At 33.1% G+C, this 26,745-nt stretch overlaps 1 protein-coding gene across 2 annotated transcripts; it reads right to left on the bottom strand.

Moving 5' to 3' along the window:
* On the bottom strand, nucleotides 1-26,745 carry hth (Meis homeobox homothorax). 2 transcript variants are annotated; one of them, XM_071890619.1, is made up of 12 exons: nucleotides 25,469-26,745; nucleotides 23,396-23,664; nucleotides 23,186-23,327; nucleotides 20,243-20,293; nucleotides 19,496-19,546; nucleotides 18,837-19,031; nucleotides 18,397-18,468; nucleotides 14,288-14,420; nucleotides 5,787-5,938; nucleotides 3,733-3,809; nucleotides 1,940-2,162; nucleotides 1-1,176 (listed from the first exon to the last, which is right to left on the bottom strand). In XM_071890619.1, the coding sequence occupies exons 1-11, from the start codon at nucleotides 25,481-25,483 to the stop codon at nucleotides 1,946-1,948; spliced, it is 1,374 nt and encodes a 457-aa protein (XP_071746720.1). In that variant the 5' UTR covers nucleotides 25,484-26,745; the 3' UTR covers nucleotides 1-1,176; nucleotides 1,940-1,945. The 2 variants fall into 2 exon arrangements, with proteins under 2 accessions (XP_071746720.1, XP_071746719.1); XM_071890618.1 differs by having other exon boundaries at nucleotides 14,288-14,433; nucleotides 18,398-18,468.

Below are 26,745 nucleotides of genomic sequence, written 5' to 3'. Positions count from 1 at the left end.
ATGAATGTTTTTTGATCATCCATCAATCCATGGAGGAAGAGCAGGAGTGGCGACGGGGCCCGGATTGTCTCTCCGGAAAAATGTGTTCATATTTCTGCAGGAGGAAGAAAGTGATCGAAACCACACGGAGACAGAGACAAACTCATGACTAATTAATAATATTATTATTATGTAGATGATTGATAACGCTCAGTAGGTTGGTTGGTTGTTGGTTGGTTGGTGGGAAGGTTGGTTTGTTTTCAAATGATATCTTCTCTCCAAAAAGGGCATTTTCCAGAAGTTGATAATTTTTTTACAAAATTATAAATAAAGTCTCTATCTTTGAGTCCTGGATATATTGATCTCCTTTTCTTCAAAAAAAAGAGGGGAGAAGGAAGTTTGTGGAACGTTCGGAGGCTTGCCACCACTACTGACCCCAGGAGATGGTGGATGTTAATGGCGTTTTTCTGTTCTTCTTTTTCGTTGTGCTGTTGTTCACAGGGTATAAAATGGTATTGAGAGATTATTGTAGTAGATATTTTTGTATTGTTTTTTGAGTAGACGACGTGTACATTGTTTATTTTACAAAAAAAAATATTTTTTGTTAAAATTATTTCTTTGTTTGTTGTCTGCTGTTGTTATTGTTGTCTTTTTTTTTTTTTTTTTTTTTTGTATCATTCTTCTTCTTCATCATCATCTTTGGAATTCGATGGATATATATATATATATATGTGGCTATAGTATTATTTTTTTATATAGATGAATATAATTTCCGTGATATTTAGACAGAAAGAGACAAAACTATCAACTTTGATTTTTTTTCCTTTAAATTATTTTCTTTAATAAAAAAATGTGTTTCTTTTTTTCATATTTAAAAAAATTCTAAAAAATTATTTAATTTTTTTCCCTTGTTTTTTGTATATAATAATGTTTTGTTTTATCCACAACACAAGTCCATCGTTCGTAGAGAAGGGCAGGAGGTCCTCCACCTCCACCACCACCACCACCACCATACTGAATGTTTGTAGCAGTAATAGTCGAAGACCAGAACCATATTCACCATCTGAAGAAGACTTTGTGTGTATGTACTATGTATTTATTAGAGAAGATCATCACATGTGTTTGTTTCTAGAAAATATTTGTTTCATGTTTTTTTTTGTTTTTTAAATATAATTATTCCTTTGCTATTCCTTTGACCTAGAAGGGAAATTGGAGCATACTCATTAATATGTTCGTCAAAGAATCGAATAGTTGTACACATATATATATATATAATCAAACCTGCATTAAGATGTCAGGCCAGAGAAAATGAAGAAAGGGAACAGTTAAACCTGGCTACTTTTTTTGTAACAATTATAAATTTGAAAACTGAGTATAGCTGCTGTGTGCCGTGAGACTGTTACAACTGTTAGACCCAAAGAAAATATATAAAAACTAAAAAAAAAAACATTAAAAAAAACGCTTCTGCTGAATGAAGGTCGAGAAGAAGATATTCTATACATATAAGTAGATATTTACTATTTATGATTAGATTTTGATCCTGACATTTACAGCTGTTTAACACACAGCAAATGAAAGGCTACCAATTCATCTAAACTACTTGAATTGCTCTACTAGTTATATAAAATATATGTTCTTTGGTTCGAAAGCAGGTTTGACTGTATATACAGATATATTTATTAGGGTGATCAATTCTTAATTTCCAAAAATAAGGACACATGGCATAAGGGTTTAATATAATTGAAATGCATAGAATCAAGAATTAATTACAATATTGAGTCATATTTTTGTGTAAATATATTTACGACTTCGTTTTTTGAATATAGTAATTTTTGAATTGCGCTTTTTTATGTAAATACCATGGATTTTTCAATCATAAAACCCGGGATTTCATGATGAATCTCCTCGAGAACGTTGGTCACCCTAAGTATAAACATGTTATCAAAGATGAACGACATACCTAGTCCTATAGATGACCATAGTACTGCGAATAAGCTGGATGAGGATATTCGTAGCCTGCATCTCCAGGTGGCCGTGCTTGCATCATGGCTGCAGCTGCCGCGTGTTGACCATCCATCATGTAGCCCATCCCTGTTGGATCCGGACTTGGATAGCCACTTGGGCCAGCTCGATTGGATTGATCTATCATGGGCTGAACGATCCTTCTTCTTGCGTTTATAAACCTGAAATCCATTCAAATTAGAAACATGGAATAGAAAGGGCCCTTTGTATATGTAAGGTTGTATCTATATATAGATCTATTTATGGCTCACCCCCTCTCTGTTAAATACACATCACATATATACATACATAGATGGAAAATAAATACATAAATAAATTTAAAACTATTCCGCTAAAAAGAAAAGAATAAGACATTTTCAGAAGAGGGGGATAAGAAAAGAAAGAAGGAAAAACGTCGCCCTTTTTTTTGGGAGAAAAAAATTTCCCCGAGTATAATAAATCACCACGATAAAGTCTAGAGTGTAAATGCAGGAGAGGGGGGGGGGGAAATCTTATTTTTTTCTTTTTTCTTATTATAAAAACCATTATATATTTTTTCCCATTTTCTCTCTTTTTCTTTATAATTCTGATTACTCCTCTATATTTTCCTAATAGCATTGCTTTTGCTATATACAAACTATTATGAGATTACTTGAATTAGTGTTGCTCGGCACTGGAGTCCTTACACATTATAACAACAAACAATTTATTTACTACCACATTGCTATTTAAAACCACCTCATTGAAATATTGGTCTATCAAAGACTTAATTAGAATAATGGCTTCCCCAGTCTCCAATTTTCTATCTGTACATTTCTAAATTGTTTAGAACCTTGGTAAAATAACTAAACCCCTCTTTCAAATGTATATTATAATTAGTAAATAAAGGATTTGCCAAAAAGTATCAAATTACATTTAATAATGAAACAAAGGGTTTTATCTACTTTTCCAATATTAGCATTCTAGAATACAGGGCCTACTAGAATGGACACTTGGTAGAGAGAAATGTGAAGCATGCTTATTAAAGCTACATAACGCTTGAGAGACAAAGAGATCCCTCAGTTTCTTTGGAATTTGATTCAGATGGTACATTTTTAAACTAAAAGAGGGATAAATTCAATTGTTCTTTATTAAAATGTACAAAACAAGAATAAAAAGGACCTTTTATTTACTCCAGAATCCGGGTTGTACAAATTGTACTCCTTTAAACAAACAAAATTTCACGGGGTGAGAGCTAAATTGTCATGAGACAAATATTTACTTTACAAAATGAAGCATGGAAGAAACTCCATTAATTCATTATGATTAATGATGTTTTCCAACATTTAGAATAAATTGGATCTGAGAAATTCATTTCAAGGGTCTGAATTTATGTGTTTTTAAGTATTAGCAATAAATATTAGACTTCTACGACGACATAATATATGCAATAACACGTATATTTGCCATTTTTGAGCAATTAAAATGTGTTCCTGTCAGTACACTTGATTTCTCCTTAAATACATACATTTTGGCTGTATATTTTCAGTCGAAAAAGTATGGAAATAGATTTTTGTATTAGAAGGAATTAGAGTCATCAAACTTCTACTCAAGAAAGTGCATATCATATTTAATTTTTGCCAACTATTTTTAGTCAAAAAAGTATTGAAACATGAATACTAATTTTGTTAAGGAAACCCCTAATGATCCTGACAGGAGAAGTTTCCGTGGTATTAGATATTATATAGACTATGACGTGAATTGAGTACTTACCAGTTATTGACTTGAAGAATGGTAAGACCTGTATCTTGGGCAAGCTGTTTCTTCTGATCTTCTGATGGATATGGATGCTGTAAAATAATAAGAAATAAATGAGATATGAACATACAAAGCATATAAAATATAATATGTAGACACATCATTCTCCGTGGGAGGCCCCTTAAGAGATGGATTTACATTTCATTTGTACTTATAAAAAGATAGAGAACCTTGACCTTAGAAATTTAAACTTTGTAGAGAAAAACAACAATGGGAAGAAGAAGAAGAAGAAGAGGAAAAATCATTTAAAACAGAAAATGAATTTCCATCTGAGGGTGAAAAATATGAGTGAAAACGTGAAAAGAATTTCGGGGAAGAAGAAATCTTTAGTTTAAATAAAATAAAAATAAGTTGAAAATATGTACAAGATGAGGGAAGGAAGAAGAAAATTGGAAGAGGTTCACTTTTTCATATATATATATATATATATTAGTGTTGGATTGGGTTTCGGTCTCAAATACAAATAATATTTATATAGGTCCCAAAGAATAAATCACTCTTATTTAAACCGATTCTATGGATGAGTTGTTGATAATATTATGAGTGTCAGTTGTCAGCCTCCGAACAATCACGTCCTATCAAGTTGAAGGTGTTAGATAAATAGAATTCCTACATCAGGGAAGAAAATCGCTTCATAGATTCAGACCGAAAAAAATCCATTTACATTTTGAGAGGGGAAAAGCTGGGTTTACGGCCTGTCATCGCTTTGGGACCGATATATCACTTAAAACTAGTGTTTGATCGGTCCTAGGACGGATTTTCGAATCAGTCTTTTTTTAATGGTCCTATCTTTTTTTACCGTTCAACGTTACAAAGGACCGATTAGTTGGTCCATGTGTCCAATGGCCCTAGCTATCTTTTTATTTTCTTCACTCCTAGCTAGGATTGCCGAAATTAAATTTCAAAAAAACCTAATTAATGATAAGTAAAACGTATAATAATACCTTTTGCTTAAACGTTTTTTTTTTTTTAAATAAACAAATAAAAAATTTATTTTCCTTTAAACTATTTTTCATTAATTTTCAAAAGTTGACTTTTGTATGATTACTTCCACATTAAATCCGAGGTATTTCGTCTCTCTGAAAAAAGTTATGTGGAATCTTCAACAACTAAAATGACATAGGTAGTCGCTACGTCATTTGATCTGCATATAAGATCGGTCCTAGGACTGACAAATCTTATTAGAAACGGATTGAATGGACTGTAGTCTTTATAGTTTTTGTTTTTTTTAACCGATTCAACATTTTTTTAAACCAAATAGGAAAAATTCGGTCCGAATCGAGTCTCAACACTAATATATATATGTACAAAACAGAGATGATATTTTTCCTTTTGGTTGTGTATGTTACTTCTAGTAGTAGTCACAATCATAACTCTGTATATATAGCTACCCCGGGAAAAATAAGATAATCCCAGCGACGTCGTATATTTCAAGAAAATTTATGAGCGTCTAGAAAACTCTAGGGATAAAGCAGGAGTAGTCGTAAGAAGAAGAAGAAGAAGTAATTCTATAAAGATACAAACATACATGGTTTTGTGTTTGCTAGGAGAAAAAATAAATAAGTAAGATGAAATACGACCAAGAAAAGCCCAAAGGTTTAAATATTAATAAAAATGATGCTCCTTGAAATTTAATCATTCCTTTTGCAAAAATACATAACCCAATATCATTCATATATATATATATGAATAGAAAAAAAAATCAACAAAAAACCGATCACTTCTTCCCCACTTTACGTTAATACTAATTAATAATATATTATCAATGATCAATAATCATGTTCTTATATTATGTATGTACAATATAATTTTGGAACACGGTGTGATACTCTTTCACTTTTACTTTAAAGGGTCATAACCCTTCCTTCCTTCCTTCCCTCCCGGCTCTACATCACACATTTATAGCCTCAGCAGATAGTATACACACTTTAATTAGCCACTTTAACAAGTCGTAAAAAGATCCTCCCAAGTAATTCATGGATAGAATGAGAGATTGCGTGAAAGCTTACCGTTAAATGTTGAAAGAGCCATGCTCGAAGGATATTGGTAGCGACTTTGGGAAATATGCCTCTCTTTTTGGAGTTCTTTTTACTAGAGGGATCGTCATCATCACATCCGTCAGTTCCATCACCACTTCCAACAGAAGCGTTACTTGCATCACCTATACAGAGAATGGGGGTTAAAGAAAAAACAAAGTTAGTACAAGATATCAATTCATCATTATCAATACATAATAGGTATAAGTAAGGGAGAATATGAAACCTTGCGGTTCTGACACCTACCCCCTGCTGTTGCCCCCCTCTCTCTCTTGGATTGGAAGAGCGAGGCAATGTATTATTCTATATGTATATACTTAAATGTACAGAAAACTCATTATAAAAGTTGATTTGAAAAATAGATAAAGAGAAGGCGGAGGGAAGAAGAAGAAGAAGAAGGTTTGAGGAGTGAGATTTTAAAAGGGCATGCAGGGGGCCTTTGTAACTGCTGCTCCTAGTACCTACTCCAGGTGAATAATCCCGGAGGGACCACACACACCATATATCTTTCCGCAAGAGTCGTACTTATATGTATATATATATTCTGTAGAAGTAGCGATTTTATGTACAATTTGTAACTTGTATATATCAGCAGATTCTTCTACAAGTATCAATTTCTATGTGACATTAAGCTTTATTAATATACTAACGGTAGTAGTAACGCACTATTCGTTATTAGACGTCGACTAATGGACAAACTTTGCTTTAATAATAGAGCAGATACATTCCTTAAAGTATCTCCAGTGTATGCACATTGCTTGGATCTTATGTCCTCAATAATAATATCAGCTTAAGAAAATATGATATAACATTCAGACTGCCAACAACGACAAAACTCAGACGCTAAAAATGCTTAGGATTTACAATCCTAAATATGTATATGCACTTTCTTTTCTTTTATACTAATTATTTTATTAGGCGCTGAGCTATATCTACACAGGCTCCTTCTAAAAATGAGTCCTTGCAGACAATCAAACCAACAGACAAACTTTGCTCTATTAGTATGGTTTTCATGACACATCCGTTATTTTAATTAGAAGTACATATTGATATTGATATATCATTGCATTTTGATTGATCAAACTATATACTTATAAGTCCGTGATTGAGCTAGTGATCCTTGAACCATAGAAAACATGTCAATGAGTAGTTTGTATAAAAATTAAAGTCCTTTATTACATGTATATAAATATATGGACAATTTAATGAAGATTCAATTTACTGCATGGTCCTCTCATCACAAGACCTATTTTTGCATTGGAAATTGTACAATTTGTACACGTCACACACAGCCTTATTCGATTACTAAGATTTAATGAATGCTATCCTTGCAGTTTAATGAATTAACATTGGCCATGTATTTATAAGTAATATAACTTGCCACAGAACCTTTATTTATCAATGAGTCATTTCCAACAAAATAGTAAAAATATGGTCCATTTATAAATGGTCAACAATCACAAAAATGAGTTGTAACTTGTACAACTTCCTCATCAAACACTAGGTACAAATCCATGAAAGTATCCCTTCAAATATACATGAATGGAAAAAGGAATTAAAAATAGTCAAATTGTTTGACTATTTTTTTAAAATAAATAAATACATTTATATATATATAAATAAAAGGGTTTCCCTTTCTCTCTCTTCATTTTTTGTATAGAGATAGAAACGAAGGGAAAAAAACTATAAATAAAATTTGGGGAGAGGGAGACAGTGATTAATGAGATCCATTTCTTATTTTTACGATGTGTTCCGGAGGAGGAGAAGCAAGGGGGGAAGGAGAAACAGAAGAAGGGAAGAGTACCCCTCTTCTTCTTCTCCTGACTACATACTACAAATAGCTAATATGATATGAACATTGAACAAGAACCAAATTCTTTATATAATGTAAAAAAAAAAAAAAATCATAGACCAAAAAAAAAAGGATTCATATAATATATCTCACGCAACTTCTTCCCCCCTCTCCTCTCAAATAATCCCAACAATAATAATAATAACAAAAAGCAGAAGAAGAAAAAAAAATTCTTTTTTTTTTTTATTTCAAAATAATAAGTTGACATCTCATCAAAAAAGAAAAAAAAAAGAGGAAAAAAAACAAGACAGGGTGTCATGAATTTGAAAAGCGAAACGTCTGACAGTTACCGCAGCTTTTTATTATTGTTGTTGTTTTTCTTATCATTTTATGTTATATTCCCGCTAAGAAATAAATTTCTCGCTTTGCGCGCAGGGAAAAAGAGAGAATAGAGGAAAAGGAACGGCGGGAATATATTCATTGTGTAGTTATTTTTAATATATATACATTTTCATTTCATCATGCTCATCAAGAACGGCTATTCATCATCCATCCATCCTTCCTTATTATTCTCCTCACTCTGTAGTAACTGATGATCACCCCCACCCCCAATTTAATAGTGAATTTATTCATTCTTTTTCATCTTGAGGAGATCTTTCAATTCGAATAATATTGTGTACAAATGTATTTATTTATAGGGGTTAAGATAGAAGTGTAGATACTCGGATCTGTCAGTCAGTCAGTTCGTCTGTCAGTTAATCAAAGTCACAGAATAGGAATTGAAATTCATATATATAAATCTCTATAACCCACAGTAGAAAAAACAATCTTCAAAAGATTGTTAATGTCATAAAATAGTTATATACAACATAGGCAGTCATAGACAAAGATAAGGGACTGCACTTTCAAAATACAACTTGGAGGACAGGAGATCATTAATAGAGATGAGAAAATTGTGGAAATCCTCGCGAGCGTAAATCAAATGTTTGGCGAGTATGTTTGAATGTTCAAAATATCTTGTAGGTTACATATAAATACGCTCGCCGGAATTTAAACTTTTTTCACATCTCCAAGTCCATAAGTCATTTTATAATTAATTCTTACTGGCATACAAATGACTGTTTGGTATGACGAGAGGGAGACGCAAAAAGGTTGGAAATAACCCATTCTAGAAATTTTGTGTTCATCTCTCATTTTAGTTGCAAACAACAAGATGTGGGCCGAGAATTAGTCAGTCATTATTTGTTGTCAACCATCAAGAATTGCACTTTTAAAGAGACTCTTAGAGGATGGGGTGCAAGACGATCATTAGTCATTTTTATGATCATATGAAGCAATGATACAAATTACATTGTTTGGGGATACCAGAGAGATATGAGAAGCTCACTACTAAATCAATGTGTTTTTCTGTGACATCAAGAACGAGCATTATATACCATCATCACACATTATTTACCTACAAGGAGTAGCCAAATTAAAGTCAAAATCTATCTGCTTTTGAAATGTGGAGGGGGTACCCGGAGATTCCCCCCTCATAATGATCTATGGTATACGTCAAAATGATGAAAATTGAAGGAAGTAAAGACGAAATAATAATATTCATCAGTATGATGATGATGATGATTTAGAGGGGGGGAGAGAGAGAGTTACGACCAATGCTTAAATTGGGTCTCTTCTCGCTCTTCCTTTCTCTCTCCTCTTGTCAGCTGTCAATCAAGTTCTTCCCCCTCCGTTTCTCTCTTTCTCTCTCTCCTGGGATATGGTTGTAATATACATATAAACCCCTACCACGTCTCCGACCAAAAGGCTTGAGAAAGAGGGAAACAGAGAAAAAGACCGTCTAAAGGGGGGAAAAGGCTTCTTCCTTCTCCTCATTGGATGAGAGGCAGAGAACCTGAGGTAAATGGCGGAGAAAGTAGAGTCATACTTAGATATACAAACGTAGTGGAATCAATAACTCTGGTGGTAGAAGAATAAAGAACAAAACTGAAAGTCGTCGTTCCCTCTCCCCCTCTATCAGAAAGAAAGGCAGTAAAAAAAGAAAAAAGGTTTTCTTCTTATAACAATAATAAAAAGTTGTACTATTATTGTTCTTCTTCTTCTTCTTTGGAGGAGTATAGTAGATAAGCAGAGGCAGAGGCAAGTAAGAAGAAGAAGAAGAAGCAAGCAAGCAACCAATCAATCTTATTTTACCCTCTCCTTTTCAAAAATAAAAATAAAAAGTACAGGAGAGGAAAATAATAACAATTGTGAAAGCCTTTTTCCCTCTATTCATCTTCTTTATATACACACACATATATATTAAAGTTAGGGAAGGAGTGTCTAGCAAAGTCTCTTTATACTATACGCTATATATATATAAGCTTTTGCCTCAAAGAACCTACATACAAAAAAAAAAAAACTGTTCATTTTCCCCAAGACTACTCCTCAAATAAATAATTAATAAACCATTACTATCATTATGGCGAAACAAGGGAATCAAGATGATGTTAGTAGTAGAAGTAGTCGTAACGATAATGATGATGTTAGTAGTCCATAGGGTCACATTCCAAGATCAACCCCCCCACTCTCCTTACTTCTTCTTCTTCTTTGTGAGTCTATCTCTCTCCCAAGGGACTCACTCACTATTAATACACATAACTCATATATATGACCGACATAGGTATCTTTCCTCAGCACTTACAAAAGTGAATGCAATGACTCGAGTCGACAAAACTATATGACCTACCCACCCGTATGTCAAATAAAAGAAAATGAAAAGTGACAATGTAACTAAGTCCTCCTCCATCCAGGGTATAGGTGCGGATCATAACGTTTTCGAGACTCATTTCTAATCAGTCCAATCTGTCTTGGAACAGATGAGTCGGTTGTTCTTTGGTCCAAGCTATAACATATTGAATGATGATAGCTAGTTCATAATGCAAGACCTTATATATAAATATATGTCCATGTTATGAATGAGGAGGGTTGATCCGAACTATTAATGGAACAGCTGAAATGATGTGTGTACTAAAATACGGATCGATCATGGGAATAATACGATTATTGCTTTTACAAGACCGATCCAAAACCATATTTGATTAAATATAAAATCCTCTTAACTATGATGAATTCTCGAAAAGTCGTGGGGCCTGAACAAGGCTTTACACTTAGAAATCATCAAGTGCACTTTTTGTCATGACCCCCGTCCTCTCCATCATTCCAGGTCATACAACTAGTCACGGAATTGTGATAGAGTGTCTATTTTAAATGTATTTTAACACTTAATGATATATTGTGATAGACGATCGTTTTATTTAGTAATAATAACAACAAAACGAGGAAGAAGAAGTTGTCGAGAGTGCTAAGAAGAAGAAGAAGCTATGATGAACACATAACATAATAAACGTCTGTTTGTGGCTTCATTTATTTATTTTAAGAGTGTGTTATAGTTAATATAAACATTGATGTACATTGTACAGCCAACAGAGATTCTGTTATGTATATATATATATATATATAGGTGTTGTGGTGATGTAGTCGTCATTGGTGGTGGTGGTGGTGTTGATGATGGTGTTGGTGTAAGAAGTATGCTGTAGATCATTAAAACACTGATTGTACATGTTAATAATTAAATATAAAAATAAGATATATTATGATTGTAAAGACAAACAGAGAGTCAAACAGTACAGAGTATCAAATCACCAACAATTCTACATCTACATTATGTAATTTCACGAGGAGAATATGAAAAGGTAATGCATATTTATATAGACGACCAGGTAGAGAGAGTATCTACCACACCAGAACTATAACCACACTCTCCCAGGTGTGTGTGTGTGTGCAAACATAATATGATAGTGTAAAAATTAAGTAAAACTAAAAGGGAAGAAGAGACGTCATGATACAACATATTTGCATGTATAATTGCTGGAAGACGCTCAGAAACCCTCTTCATATCATATCTATATAAGGAGAAGAAACATATGTCAATTTTTTTCATATAATAATAATTATGTATTATTAGAGAGATATGTACATATAGAGTAGTGAACTAACTGACTCACTCACTCATACTGGCCCCAACACCAAAAGAAAGAGAGAAGGAAAGGAAGGAAGGAAATGCTCACGGAGTTCATTAGTAATTAGTGCTGGATTCGAGTTGAAATACTCGAGTTTTTTTATGAGTTTGGACAATATTAAAAACCCATTTTCCACAAATGTTGTTAGGCCTGGCCTAACTCACCGTTCATAGACGTCGGATACATTTCTTTAGTGAAAAAGTAAGGACTCTGATACATATATAATTGTAAGGGACTTTCAGTCACATATTCACGGTTAGCCATTGGAGGAAGAGGCCTGATTTGAAGGACTATTCGCACTTTAATAACTCTACTACTACTGAAAAAAATATTGGGACGGGGCAATATCTTCATTAACCGTCTCGGTGATAACAGTCCGGGATTTCTCGGACTTTTTAATCGATAACCTATGCTTTTGAGTGATGTTATATAGTAGACAAATGATACCAATTACTTGAATGCCTCAATTTACGATTGAATACTCAAGTAAGGTAGAGTTTTCCAGACAATTATATTAATAAAGCAAAGTTTATGTATGAAACACAGTCACAAGGTGAATGGTATCCAGTGCTCCCTGATATATATCACATACCAATAGAGTATAACAATAAAAAGAGAGAATGGGATAAAATGAAGTAAATCTTGCAGGCGGTTAGGTTAACTCAAGTTTTAAAAATAAAAAAAGAAGGTAGTACTTTATATAAAAATAAATAAAAAAGGAAGTACTTTATAATTTTATTTTTATTTTTGAAGGAAGTACTTTGTATATATATATATAAAAGAGTGTGACATTCGCAAAGAGCTAAAGGTCTTCCCGGCTCATCATATCATATTATTTTTTTTTTTCTCAAGCTGTTGTAATTGAATATTAGTTTATTTTTGAGGAGAGAACGTCTAAGTATTGTGTGAGTAACGAATTTTTAAGGGAATTATCTTCTATATTTTTGAAGCAAAGTTGGTCTGTTTGTCAACACTTATTAACTGTAATACTACCGGGTACTACCATTAATATATATAAATCGAACGATTTATAGTCATTTTCAGGAAATTGTCCTTTTCTTTGTGTCAGAAAAGTCTAGTTTTGATTATTCAAATTTGAATATATGTACACAGCCCTAAAATATAGTTGATATGATTTTTTGGGTGAGGGGTCTTCTTTCTCCTCCTCTTCTTTCCGTCCAGGGTCAAGGTCTGAATTACTATTATAATCACCATCATCAAGAATGAAGAAGACATATATAATGGGTGTAGAACATTCTACGGAGAGGGAATTGAGTAAAATGTTGTAATAGGATATGGGTAAACGATTTTTACATACATATGTATGTACTTTAAAATAGAAAGAAAAGAACAGTCAAAAAGAATAAGAATTAGAAGGAGAAACACAGAGAGGGGGAAATCCCATCATCATTCGTCTTTGTCAAGATATGGAATGTGTTTAAAAAATAGGGAGACTTTTTTCTCTCCTTCTTTCTTCAATTTTCTTCTTTTCTTTCCTATGTATGTAGTTACATTGTAGTAGTATTATATATATCTATGAAATGATTAACATTATGATATTACAACACTCATGTTAGATATTGTAAAAGTATCGTGTATACATATATGTATATCTCTTAATAATGATTAAAAGATCCATTTGAATGCGTACGAGTTCTAACCAAAAGAAAATGAGTTGAAAAGAAGACAATAATAGTCTTCATCAATAGTTCATCTCCTTGTTCCAGCCTCATTACTCTTCCATTTCTAATAACTTTCATCATAAAAAAAGGTCCGATATTGTTGCATACACAATAGGATTTGTTTGCTATTAATTATAACATGCCATTGACAAAATAATTAGTTTGAGTGCCTCGGACTGGAGTTGGACTCCGGAGCGAGGAATAAACTGTGGATGAAATATAGAAAGAATCCAAGGAATTGCTATACTATTATGATTCTGGAATTGAATCTATTACTTATCAAGGTAGAGTTGGTTGAATGGATAACGGATAAGAATATCTAATTTCTTTTTATATTGGTGAATGTCAAAGGGGTTGTTGTGGGGGGGTTGACAACATACGAATAAAATATATATTCTTTAGTTTGTTTATGCCTCATGGATATAATTTTTTACCTAGAGATGTAAAAATGAGCGTCTAATTATGCAAGTTATACATATAATGCAAAAACATGTACAAATTAATTATACTATTGATTCCTTACATGCTTAAAAATCCGCACATTTTTACATCTTAATGAATGAATAAATAATTTGAAGAGTGTTATTATAAAGTGTTCAGGGCAAGTGTTATTTAATTTGTAATAAAGGTATGGGGATATTACGTAGATCACAATGCAATGATATAATATTAACACAAAAGTCTTATTAATAATAATAATTAATTAAGACGCTAATATACTCCCAAATGGATACTCGTACAAAATTGCAAGGGTTGCAGAGAAATAAATACAGTCATATCCCGGATTACGAGCACTATGAGGCATATAAGGCACCTTACAAAGCAAGGGAAGAATGAGGATATATAATCTACTCAGTACAATTGAGTACCTATCAAAACGCTCGCAATATGAGTTATGACTGTCTATATATTTAGAAAAGAAAAGTGATGTTGTCTTACCTGCTTCACTAATGTTGTCTCCTGAGAGAAGGGATCCGGGTGGCATAAGTCCTGGTGTTCCACCTCCAGAACTGGGTGATCGGGTGTCCTCATTCATTAGGCCATAGGCCGATAAGGATGAACTAGGAGGTCTCTGGAAGTACATCAGTAATGATGAAAAAAAATAGATACAATTAGTTTACGCTGACTGAAACAACATTTTAAAATAAAGACAGAAAAAAGGGCACATTACATTTTTGACATTTTTTAGTTTTTTTTAAAAGAAAGGGGGCCCTTGATGATGACTGTTGTTTAGTCCCTTCCTTCTTTTTGAATCTTGAAGAGCGAGAAGAAGAAACAATGCAGATAATTCATAGAGATACGAATATTTTTATGGTTCAAAAAAGACCCTTCACAAAAAGAATGAACACAAATAATAAAGAAAAAATCAGGGAAGAAAAGATCTTTTATGGAGGTCCTTTTTTTATATGGTTGTACATATATATATATAACAGAGAGTACTACTTGTAGTAGGTAGATAAAAAGTAAAGTACAAGGTCAAAAGAAAAGAATTGTTAATTTTTCCTATTTTTTTTTGTAAAACATTTTCTTCGTGTTTTTATTTTGTCGAGGGTAAAAATATGTTATGTGAAGGAATTTTTCCATTTTGCCTGTGAATCCCTTATGCCAATGAAGAAGAAAAAGAAGGTGAATCATTATAATGGTTGTTATAATCACCAGAATTAACAAAGAGGAGTACCACGAGCTTATCTGGAGGCAATTCTCTTACCTCACACACCACCACCTACCTACGAATAAAACATAACATTATGTTAAAATGTATGTTTTTCATTTTCTTTTTTCTTTGTATTGTTTCAAGAAGAATCTAATATATACACATACATATTTGTCTTGAAAAGTCCTATTTCCTTCTTTTAATCCCTACGAATTAAATCCAAGAGAGGTGAGGTGAGGTGAGGTGAGGGGGGAAACATTGGACTTAAAGACGACGAAAAAGTCAATCTCATGGATATTGTATATCAAAAACACAGAGCATATCAAAATACAATCTCTAGTCTGTGGGAAGTAATTGTCTATTTCCGAAACACGCAAAATTTTGATATATATAAATAATAATACCACTATCATACATAATTATGTTTTGGCTCGAACAAAACACTATTTTTTCCTCTTTTTAAAACACACACACACAAGCAAAGAGGAAATCAGACAAATAATCCTCTTGCCCTCTACACCAATCTTTCTCCCACACCATGTCATACTCGTCTCATGAAGAGTGTTGGGTCATACGGCTTGGTTATTTATTACAAGTTAGTACTTTGCAGAAAAGTAATTTCAATTAGATGACTATTTTCCATAGTATGCAATAATCCAATCGGTGATTAATTGAAAAATGATTAGCCTCACTTATATATTCAGTCCCCTACCCTTCAAAAACTAATTCCCTACTACCTCAACATCAAACCAATTTGTAACAAGAATCACGAAAAGGAGAAAATCTCAATTTAGTTGTTTATTTCATGGACATATTTGAGTGGATTATCGATCAATTATTCAAATTTGTGGGGTGAGTGGAGATACCCCAGAATTTTAAGAATAGTTTAAAGTCTTTATTTGATGTAAGAGACTTGCCCCGACATCCTCTTTCATCCATATAATCCTGTATAATTCTCAATTTTGTGTCAAACTTTAAGACAAATCAATTGAACTTTGACTTCCTACATATATGTTGCTTGGATTTTTTATAAATCATCTTTTGATCGGATTAAGGCATTCTACTAATCATTACTTCTCTAATGGCAGTAATATATTATAAAAGATATATCTCAATTAAAAAGTAATTTCGTTCAACTATTATTTACTAGATAAGTAATATTATCATTATTACAGATATATATTACCAACTATCCCCTTTCTACCCAAGAGAGCTGCTCATGAATAAACAAAAAGAGGAACTTACACCACCTTTGAGGGCTAATTGATGTATAAATAAACTATCATCCATCCCTCTATCTAAGTTTTACAAACATAGAATGCAAATCAATAATGGACCTCTCAAGTTACAAACATCTTCTACTCATTCACTAATTGGTAACCGAATCCCCCTGGTGCTCTCTCTCCCTATCTCGTTCTTCCGACACCCCCAAAGGCTCATCTTCTTTTCAGAGATGATCTGATAGCATATACACACTATACACGAACAACATCATTCCCCATAAAGATCCTTTTTCGACATATTCCTTCACAATAATAACACTACACAAAAACATAATAAAATCTTTTTTTTTTACAAATTATTCTTTGATTTTGAACAAAAAAAAAGAATATGAACGACACATAAAAAAAAAATCCGTTACAAAAAAAATACTTTTTTTTTTTTGTTCAATAGAAGAAAGAAAAAAAACAGCGGGGGTCTGGCTCGGAATGTGGCTTCAATGGCCCCAGGTCAGGTTGTCAATAATTTTGAGCGTTGTTATTTTTCTCATTATACCTGAATATAAAAAAATAAAACATATTTTAAACCCCCCCAAAAAAACATAGCAACAAGAAGAGCCTTTGAACAAAAAAAAAAAAAAAAAAAAAAAATGTTTATGAAAAATCAAAGAGGGCCAAGAAGATCATCATCATCAACAACAACAACAGCCAAGTAGTCTGAACATAAGGGATGGGCCTAGTAGGGGGCATCCATAAATGGGATTCATTAAGCTAGTATTAGGAGATATTATTATTTTTACAAAAAAAGGAGAGGAACCTGTTGCTCCCAAGAAGGGAGTCATTTGCATGAAGAGCCCCCCTTACTTTTTAAGTGGGAAATTATGCAAATAATAACAGCAGACTCACTTCCTCTTTCACCACAAACAAAAAAGAAAGGGTAAGAAGACCTCACAAGGTGCTAGAAATAGAAGGAAATGGAGCAGGGAAAATGGATGGATGAATCAGTGAGCTAAGAGACATGACATCCCTAAGCAATGAGAGAGAAGTTATAATAATAATAATATAGAAGGGCTTCTCCATCATTTAAAGTACATATAGAGTACATTTTGAGTAATGTAATAATAATAGACCTCACTCCACCAGACTGTGTGCAAGATAGATAATGATACTATTTATGTAGGGTATTATATCCACGTGACAACAATCTCTTTAAAAAGCAGAAGACGTAAATTAGAGGGTTTGATGAAATTCAAAGGAATGAGGCAGGCAAGAAGCAATTACACAAGAGTGTTACAATTACACTTTTATATAGTTATTATTATTCTTGTTACTCTTAGAGACTATTATTAACCTCATTATATATTATATAGTACCATGTACCCAGGGTGGTTGTTGCTCTATGATACTTGTTAGATGTATATTTCCTTGAATTCCTTTCTTCCCCCATTCTGAATCAATGGAATTTGTTGCGTTTTCTTTCTCTTCAAGCCTCATAAGATGAGTAGTAACCAAGATTTTTTTATATTTTTTTTTTATCATTTTCTTCTCTAACAAGCTAACATTTCACATCTACATATCGTTGATGTACCCTGTACTACATCAACCAGTCTTAGTTATGAAGAAAAGAAGAAGAAACGCAAAGGAAAAAAAAAAAAAAAGAATTAAGGAGATTAAATGGAAATTTGTTCCCAGGCTTCAAACCCCCCTCCTGTATACATATGTATTATGTACATACACATCTTCTTCCTAACAATCTCATTCTTCTTGCTTATTCGCTCCTTCCTTGACCCATATTCAATAATAATATAATTTACAATAGGCAGAGATTTAAGAAGAAGGTTCTTCTTTCTCATTCTTTGGGGGACCCCAAAGAATGAGCAAGGACTGAGGGATTGGAAATATAGAATAAAGAACGAAAAGAATGTGAAAAGAGCAGCAGCAGCTTACTGCACAAAGCAGTGAAGCAAGCAAGCATCTCTTTTGCAACGACTGTACATTTGGAAAAGCCCCCTTCCCCCTGAATCCATTCAATTATTATATATGAATCCCCCACCCCCCACTATTTAATCCATTATACCAAATACAATAAGCCATTGTAGTACATACTAAAATACCCCTCTGATCATCAGATGTGCCCAAAATCTCACATATATTAGGATGTACTAGGGTCTTACCTTCATATTTGGAATTGAGACTAGGCCGTCTTCCATCTTTATATTGGCTAACCCGTTATAGCCGACAGGTCCCTGCAAGAAAAAGAAAGAAATATATTAAGACCTCATTCATTAGATTAAGTTGTTTCAAAATCATAGTAGTCAATCCCCTCTCTCTCTCTCTCAGCCGTCATCCCCTCATCTCCATTTCATTCTTGACCTCTCTTCAGAGATGAAGTTAATCCTTCTTACACAGCTGTTGCTCCCAGGAGTTCATACACATTAATATATGTATAAACGACACAGAAAATAAGAAGAACAACAACAACACCTGAATATGGATGAAAGTGAGAGATGAGCATCAGAACAGCAGATGTGGTGTAGCTATTATGAGTGACTCTGAGGGAATATGACGATGATGATTTTTTTTTTTTTATGTTCTCTATGTATTTCTTCCTTACCACATCAGGCGTTGAGGCTCCATCCGTATGTGACGTAGAGTCTGCTGTACTCCTATTGGCGTTATTATTACTATCCCCTAGGCCCCCTTCCGTTTTGGGACCACTCTCTCGTTCGTCTATTACTAGGTCAATCGGCATTTTCCCTTTTAAACAACTGATATAACGATGACAAAAATTATCGCAAAGCTCGTGAACCTATAAATAGAAATTATAGTGTTTAATGAGATGGTTGGTTGATAATGGTTATGATTAGAGGGAAATCATTTTCAGCATCTTTTTCTCTAGTTGTATTTCAAATGGATGGATAATAATAATATTGGAGGAAGAAGAAGAAAAAATACGAGGGGGGATGGCAGTTGCAGGAATGTCTGGATATGACATGACCCCTTCTTTCTTTCTGCTGTGTTTGTATATATATATATATATATTTATGTATTATGACTACTGCTCCTAACGTTAGTAACACACACTAAAAATAAAAAGAAGGGAAAAAATTGGAATGTTTTTGACAGATTTTGAATGAGAAAAAAAAAAAATACCATATATATACATACACACTCGACGAATGTACTAAGACTATCGATCCAAATAAATACATAAATGTTAGCTGAATAATAAGAGCCAATAATAATAATAATAAGGAGAAGAAAAACACGAACCTTTTCCAATTCCAATAAGTGAAATCGAAGAACTTGAATGGCCTGTACCATCTATATTATAAAAAAAAGTATAATATTAATAGACATATATAATTAATACAAGTATGGAATATCGCGGATGCAAATATGGACTACTAATTGTTGAGAATTAGTTTATTTCATTAAAAAAGTAACTAATTCCCGCTACATCAAGAGATGATGTTGATTTTGCGTTTGTCCGATACATCACATACATAAATTGTGGATATAGATTAGTGTTGAGATTCGGTTTAAACCCATTATTTTCGTTGGATTTCGTTCTAAGTGATATTTTCTATATATTATTATTTATGTTTTTGGTCAAGACTGTGCTCTGAAACTGTGGATTGAAATGGATTTTGTAGATACGAAAATTAAAGTGTTGGACTAAAAGAGTCTTACTAGAAAGCAAAGTTAAAAAGTGGACCAAAATTGAAGACGGAAAATATATATTTGAAAAAAAAAAATCATTTTCTTTTTGACCGATCTAAACACAGTTTTTTGTATGTAGACCGATTTTTTATCTTCTACCGAAGCAGTTTCATACCGAATTCGTACAATCTTAGAATAATAATTAACACAGATTGATTTCATACCGAACTTGTGCTCTGATATGTTCTGTATTACACAATTAGGCCAATTTAGTCTTGTTTTGAGACCGAATCTCAACACGTCTCCCTAGAACCATAATAGGGATATGATATATAAATAATTACAAAGAATACTTACTAGACTATCTACTTCAGGGTCTGCCATGTAATAAGGTTTTTCTGCTCGAATCTGCAAAGAGAAAAAAATAATGTAGAATTTGATATTAATAGTATGTAAATTATGGTAATAGCGGATTTAATGAGGAGGAAAGGGGGAACTTTTTTTCTCATATCTCCCATCATAGATACACACACCTGATGATGATGATGATCATTGTATTAATGAGACTGCGAATAGGAATAACAACAAGGAGAGCAAATGAACAAAATTGTTCGTTCATATCATAATATGATTGCACAATGAATATGAAAACTACGAAAGAAAATGCATTCATCACGGAATGACGCTTATCAATGTCGTTAAACTTATGTATTTATTCATCTCTCATATATACGGCATGCTACTACTACCCATCTGCTTCTGATTCTCACTCACTCACTCACTAGCAGCTCATTCACTCTCTTTGTAGTCCTATGTAGTAGTAGTATTGTGTATATTTGTTAATATTCCTTCAAAATCCCTTGACGATTTCTATTCCTAGTTTTTGTTTTGAATTGTTTTTTACTCCATGTTTTGCTCGTCAAAATCGATTACATATCCAGAGTGATTATGTGTACATACACTATGGGTATGTACAAATAATCACTCGTATAAGCAGATTGTACAAGCTGCAATGCTTCATATCTTACTTATAGTGCCAAAAATATATCAATGCTATGCATAATTTTCCCTGTATATGGAGGTATTTTGACTAATATCTAGTGTTGGATCCGTCTAAAAAGACTGTCAGTCCTCGAACCCTTCCTTGGTCTTTTATGGTAATTACAACAGCTGAAATGACACAGTTACAGAATGTAAGGAGTGTTGGATCGGTCCGAAGTCTTTTTTTTATCAGTTCGATCTTTTTTAGCATATATACATCGGTATTTCAGTCCTACGGTCCTATTTTTTTATTTTCTTTAGGATTGATTAATATATGAACTAAGATAATAACAAATGATATCCAGAAAGTATAATAATACCTTCTACTCACACATTTTTTAACTTAAGCTCTCTTTTTTTCTGTAAAGAGGTGAGTCTTTTTTTTTTGCAGTCTTTTTATTTAGACCGATCCATCACTAGCTATGAGACCAGATAGCTGAACTTTAAAGTAGAATGTCTACGGATTATTATTTATTTTCTTCTTTTATATATAATTCAATCCCAGCTTTTAGCGAATAATAACTATAAAGAAAGCTATTAACATATGCCTAATGGAACGAAGTGTCGTTCCACAGCACCGTTGAATAGTAAAAATTGATCGGACCAATACATAAAAAAAGACGGAAAAGGGGAGGGAGAAAGAGGACTGATCAGGCAATCAGTCCTAGGACCGATCTATCACTACTAATTGGGTATCTATGAGCATCTTTTGACTCTCTTCATTGTTAGAGATTGGGAAATTTAATGGAGAAATATTAAATTTGCACTCTACTCCCACTCTACAAAAGTCCCATACTCATAGTCATTGTGTGGCCGAGGGTGTGTGAATGAGTGACCATAATTGATTGCTTTTGTTTCAACCGTTTAGTCTCCTCATCCCTTAGAGTATCTGACGAACCCCTGGTCCACAGAATACATATCAATGACTAATTTTTGTTTGATAAAAAGTACAAAATTGTAGACACTCCATGGATTTTTGAATTATTGCATGATCCTCTCATCACAAGTCCTGCAATTCATCTATGGAGTTGCAACTTCTACATTACATATAATTATGAGCAAGGATTAATTTCTTAATCATACATATTATCCATTATTTGACATGACCCCCTCTCAAGCCTCTCAATGACTTTTTAGCTTGATTTTTTTAAAATTTTAAATGTTGCCTGAATCCTACTCTTCCTCCCACAACTATTTAGGGGATATTAATAGCTAGTCTATGACTATGAGTAGGTACACTTTCATATACAGAAAAGTGACTCTTTGAATAGGAGAGGGGAAATAGAAAGAGCATCTGGATGCTGTCTTGGAAAAAAAAAACACAGTAGAAAATAATATTGTGTGCTTCTTCTTCTTATGAGCAGAAGTTTTTTTTTTTTTTTTTCTGTATTTGAAATACATTAGAGTTAAATAAAAATACGGGAAATACTATTTAACCACAGTCTTGAAAAAATATATGTATATATATACATAGTATGTGAAAAAGCTATGAATATAATAATATTGTACACAAAGACTGACTGACTAACTAAGAGTTGATGAAGAAAAACACACACACACACACAAAAAAGCAAAAATAAGGGGGGTGGACTACATAAATACAATATATGAGTGACTGACTGAGTGTTGAGATTTTGAGTCAAAGAGCAAAAAACGCGAAAGAGCTTAGGGAATGAGTGAGTGACTAAGTAAAGACAAAAGGAAAATATTCAACTATGTAAATGACCTCTTCTCTCCCCCCTCAACAGCTGCTTTGAAAACACATATTGATGTATGCGTTATGCAGATCATGGTTTTGTAACCATATCTCCTTCCCCATAAAACACTGCTTCCCAATCTTAAGGGCTTTTGAGATATGATAACAATAAATAAAACAATTCGTTGAACATAAATTATATCTATGCCACAAGATATAGTCAAACCTTGTCTAACGGTCACCTATTGTAAGCGATTCACCGTTTTTAGCAGTCATATCTAGTTTTCAAATTGTTACAAAATAAGAAACTTGGTTTAAGGAGTCACTTTCTCCGTTCCTCTTGACTGACCGCTTAATACAGTTTTGTTTGTACATTGGTCATAACTAGTTTTTTAATTTAGAATTGTTACAAAATAGAAAGCCTGGTGTACGAGGCCTCATACATTGAGGGATCGCTTATTCAGATTTCATAGGGCTTAATATAGGTTTGAGTGTACATTTAAAAAAATATGAGGTTCTGTCTATCATTGTGTCATAATAGAAGAAGAAGACCTTGAACTTACCTGTTTAGAAAATACTGCGATGTCCTCATTGAATGATTCTGATGAGCAGACATCTCCACCCGTCACAGTTGGATCCCGCGGTGTACAAGTTGCTAATTCACATTTCTCAAAAATGAGAGCCAATAACGGAAATAACGGATGGCTAAAAGAAAGACCCAAATAAATAATGTTTCTAATTTAGGAAGTTCTTTCATAAACGTCAAAACTTACCCATAGATGGCATCTTTGTCCCTTTTGTGGACATCAGGGACTTGGCCTCCCATGACATGATTGCCAGGTCCCCCTCCGCCGCCGCCTCCACCAGAATGATTGTTGGATGCGGCTGCATAGGGGTTATGCATCACATGGTTCATTTGAGATGCAGCTGCCGCAGCTGCTGCCGCTGAATGATGTGCACTTAATTGATCTAGAGCGGTACGGGTGTGTGGATCTCCATACATGGAGCTGGGAGGAATCTCTGGCCAGCCGGAACCTTCGTACTATGAATTGGAAGAAGATGAGATGGTTATAGGATTAAGGGATAAAAATAAGGAGAAAAGTGTTCAATAACAACAAAAAAAAAAAAAAAAAAAAAAAAAAAATCCTCATTTTTTGCTCATTTGAAAACCATATATGTATGTAAAAAAAAAAACTAATAAAAAAAACTTTATCAACTTCTTCTTTTTTTAAAATGACAAAATCACTTGAGAATTTCTTCCTTCAGAACTTTCCCCCCCTTCCTATTATACACATAAAATGGCTCTAAAAATTTATGACCAATAAATTTGGGTAGACGTAAGTAGTATCTAATATTGTGCATAATGCTCTATTCGTTCATCGAATGGACTTTGAACAAACAACAAGAGAGGAGGGGATGCATCCAAAGGAATGTGAGCACATAATTTCTTACAAGGTCAATATTAATTATCCCTTATTAAGTCTATTATTATGTGTACAAAGTGCCTTCAAAATTTCTTTATCTATTTTTTTGTGTGTTATTTTGCGCGCGCGCGCGCAAGGAGGCAATAGAAAAACTCTCTTAATGAAGAAATATGATGGTCGTAAACGGAGCGATAAATTCGATGTATAAGAAGAACGTTTTTTTTTTTTTTGTTTTTTTATTATTATTTTTAGTCGCAGTATTAAATAAAATAAAAAAGACTAAAAATTGCTTTATTAAGCCGAGATGCAATACGGATCATGAGAACGTATTCTTATAAGCGACCTCAAAAAGTTTTGATTTGATATATATTTACTTCTTGAATGATGAACGTTTGACGGACATTTGAGGAGGATAGGATTGAAGGAATATTAACGATAAAAATAATAAAAAACATAATGGCTTTTTGATGAGTCGAATAAATGAGGAGGGGTGAGAGTATTAACAAGTGAAGATGATTCATAAAACAATAATTTGAAAGAAATAAAACAACAGAATAAAAAATAAAAAATTCCAAACATTTGATTTCGAGATTTTTTTACTCTTTTGAATGGTCTATTTGATCGATCTACAGACTAATATGAATCCATGTCATTTTAAAAAGCTATTCATTTGATAGCGTACAGTAAATTATTCTGTATAAAAAACCGGCGTTTTGTACAATAATAAATCAAGTCATTTGTAAATGTAAAAAGAAATCCAGAGATTTAGGTTTTAATTGCAAAGGCGACCTTTAATTACAATTTAAAATGCGGGAAATGTTATATGGATTTTCTTTTCAAAAGACTGAAATCTTTAATTGAATTTAAAATCTGCCAAATTTAGAAGATTTCTGTTGTTGGGTACAAACAGAACCCTAATACAATTTAAAAAGTGGCGAATATGGAATTGATATTTTCTATTTTTTTTATTTAAAAATATTTCCTTTATTACGGTACAAAGGATTGAAATCTTTACTACAATTTAAAATGTGGCAAATTGTGGATGGATTTTATTTTTCAGAAGGGAGCCGGGATTGAAACTTTCAGACCATTTATAAATGTGGCAAATTTTGCATTTGTTTTTGTGTTTTTTAATAATGAAAGAACGGACTTTTTTAATGGATTTATAAATTTGAGACAAATTATCGTGGATTTTCTTTTTTTTCAAATCTTAAAGGATTTGAAATTTGAAGAATTAAACATTCAGAATTCTATTTGTAAGTGGAAACGCGACTGATATCCTAAATAGAATTTAAAAAGTGGGAAATTAAGCGTTGATAATTTTGTTTGAAGGTGCAAAGGCAACCTTTGGACTATTTATAAATGGATTTTTCCGTTTGTGAGTGTAAGGTTGTATAATCAGTAAAATAAGAGAGGACTTACCCGTGGCTGTGCCATTTTTGGTGATGGAATAATGTTGTTGGTTCTTGAAGGAATAAGTTGTGATAAAGGTACTTTGAGATTTAGGAGTCTAAATCTCAAAATGTGTGTTTATAAAAAAGAGAGATAAAAGTCTGAGTGGATGATTAATGTTGATGAATTGTGTATTCTGACTGAATTTATGTAGATTCTATTCCTGGAATAATAAATGATATACTATTGGCGTTTTGGAGAAATAGGAGAGACGGAAAGTTCTCCGACTCCTCTCAATCTCGTGTGGGAGAAATAACAGCTGCTGGGGCTGTCGTTGATGTTCCCAACTACTCCTTATGTATATCTACACATGCGAGAAGTGGGAAAGAAGAGTTGATGGGGTAGAGTGAGCGTTTGAACAATTTTGATTGTATATATATCCGTGAAGCTCCTATTGCAGGGAATGACTGGTGATGGAGGAAGTATCTAAAGATTGAGCAGCTCAGGGACCTCACTTTTTCTCATTTATGAAAAATTCACATTAAATATGAAATAGAATCACACCACTAAATTTCACTACTCAGGTTGAGATTCGAATAAGAGAATGTGGTGAGGAAGGATCTCCGACGGACGACACTCTTGAATGCTGATTCTGAATGAAGGACTTTTCTAGTAGGATTAAGAGAGGATGTAATCTCAGAGGTCCTCTGTGCATCTTGCTCGAACAAGGAGCAAGGGGAGAAGGATTAGGGACTTTGGCGGCGATGATCACAAATCACGGGAATAATAAAATTGAACTTCAACAACACCACATTCAAACAAACAAAAAAACAAAACATGTAAAATAACAACAGCACTTGAGTATAATAATAATGAATGATTGTTCCCAATGTTCCTCCAGAGTTAGTTAGAATGTCGGTTTCATGGTGGTCAACTCACTGACGACGGAAGGAAGGACCCATCAACCACGGTGTGAATGTGGAGAGAGTTTTAATGTGAGAGACAGCACTTTAATTGATTATTGGATGAAATAATTATTTTTTTTTGTCACCAAGTCTAACAGCTAGCTATTTGACACACACACTGACTCCTAATTTTTTTTTAATATTTATTATTATTATTATTGTTATTATTTCTGTCAGACGACGACGAATCGGTCAACTTTGAGTAGTAGTAGTAGTAGTAGTTGTTGGATTCTTCTTCTTCTTCATTTCTAAATAATAATAACAATAACAATAAAAATAATAATAAAGCAGCTTACTACTCTCTGTTCTTGAACCTCTTCTGTCTTCGTCTTACATACTCTT

Source organism: Lepeophtheirus salmonis, chromosome 8, assembly GCF_016086655.4.
Source record: "Lepeophtheirus salmonis chromosome 8, UVic_Lsal_1.4, whole genome shotgun sequence".
Classification (NCBI taxonomy): domain Eukaryota; kingdom Metazoa; phylum Arthropoda; class Copepoda; order Siphonostomatoida; family Caligidae; genus Lepeophtheirus; species Lepeophtheirus salmonis.
This window is presented reverse-complemented; position numbering and strand designations above follow the sequence as displayed.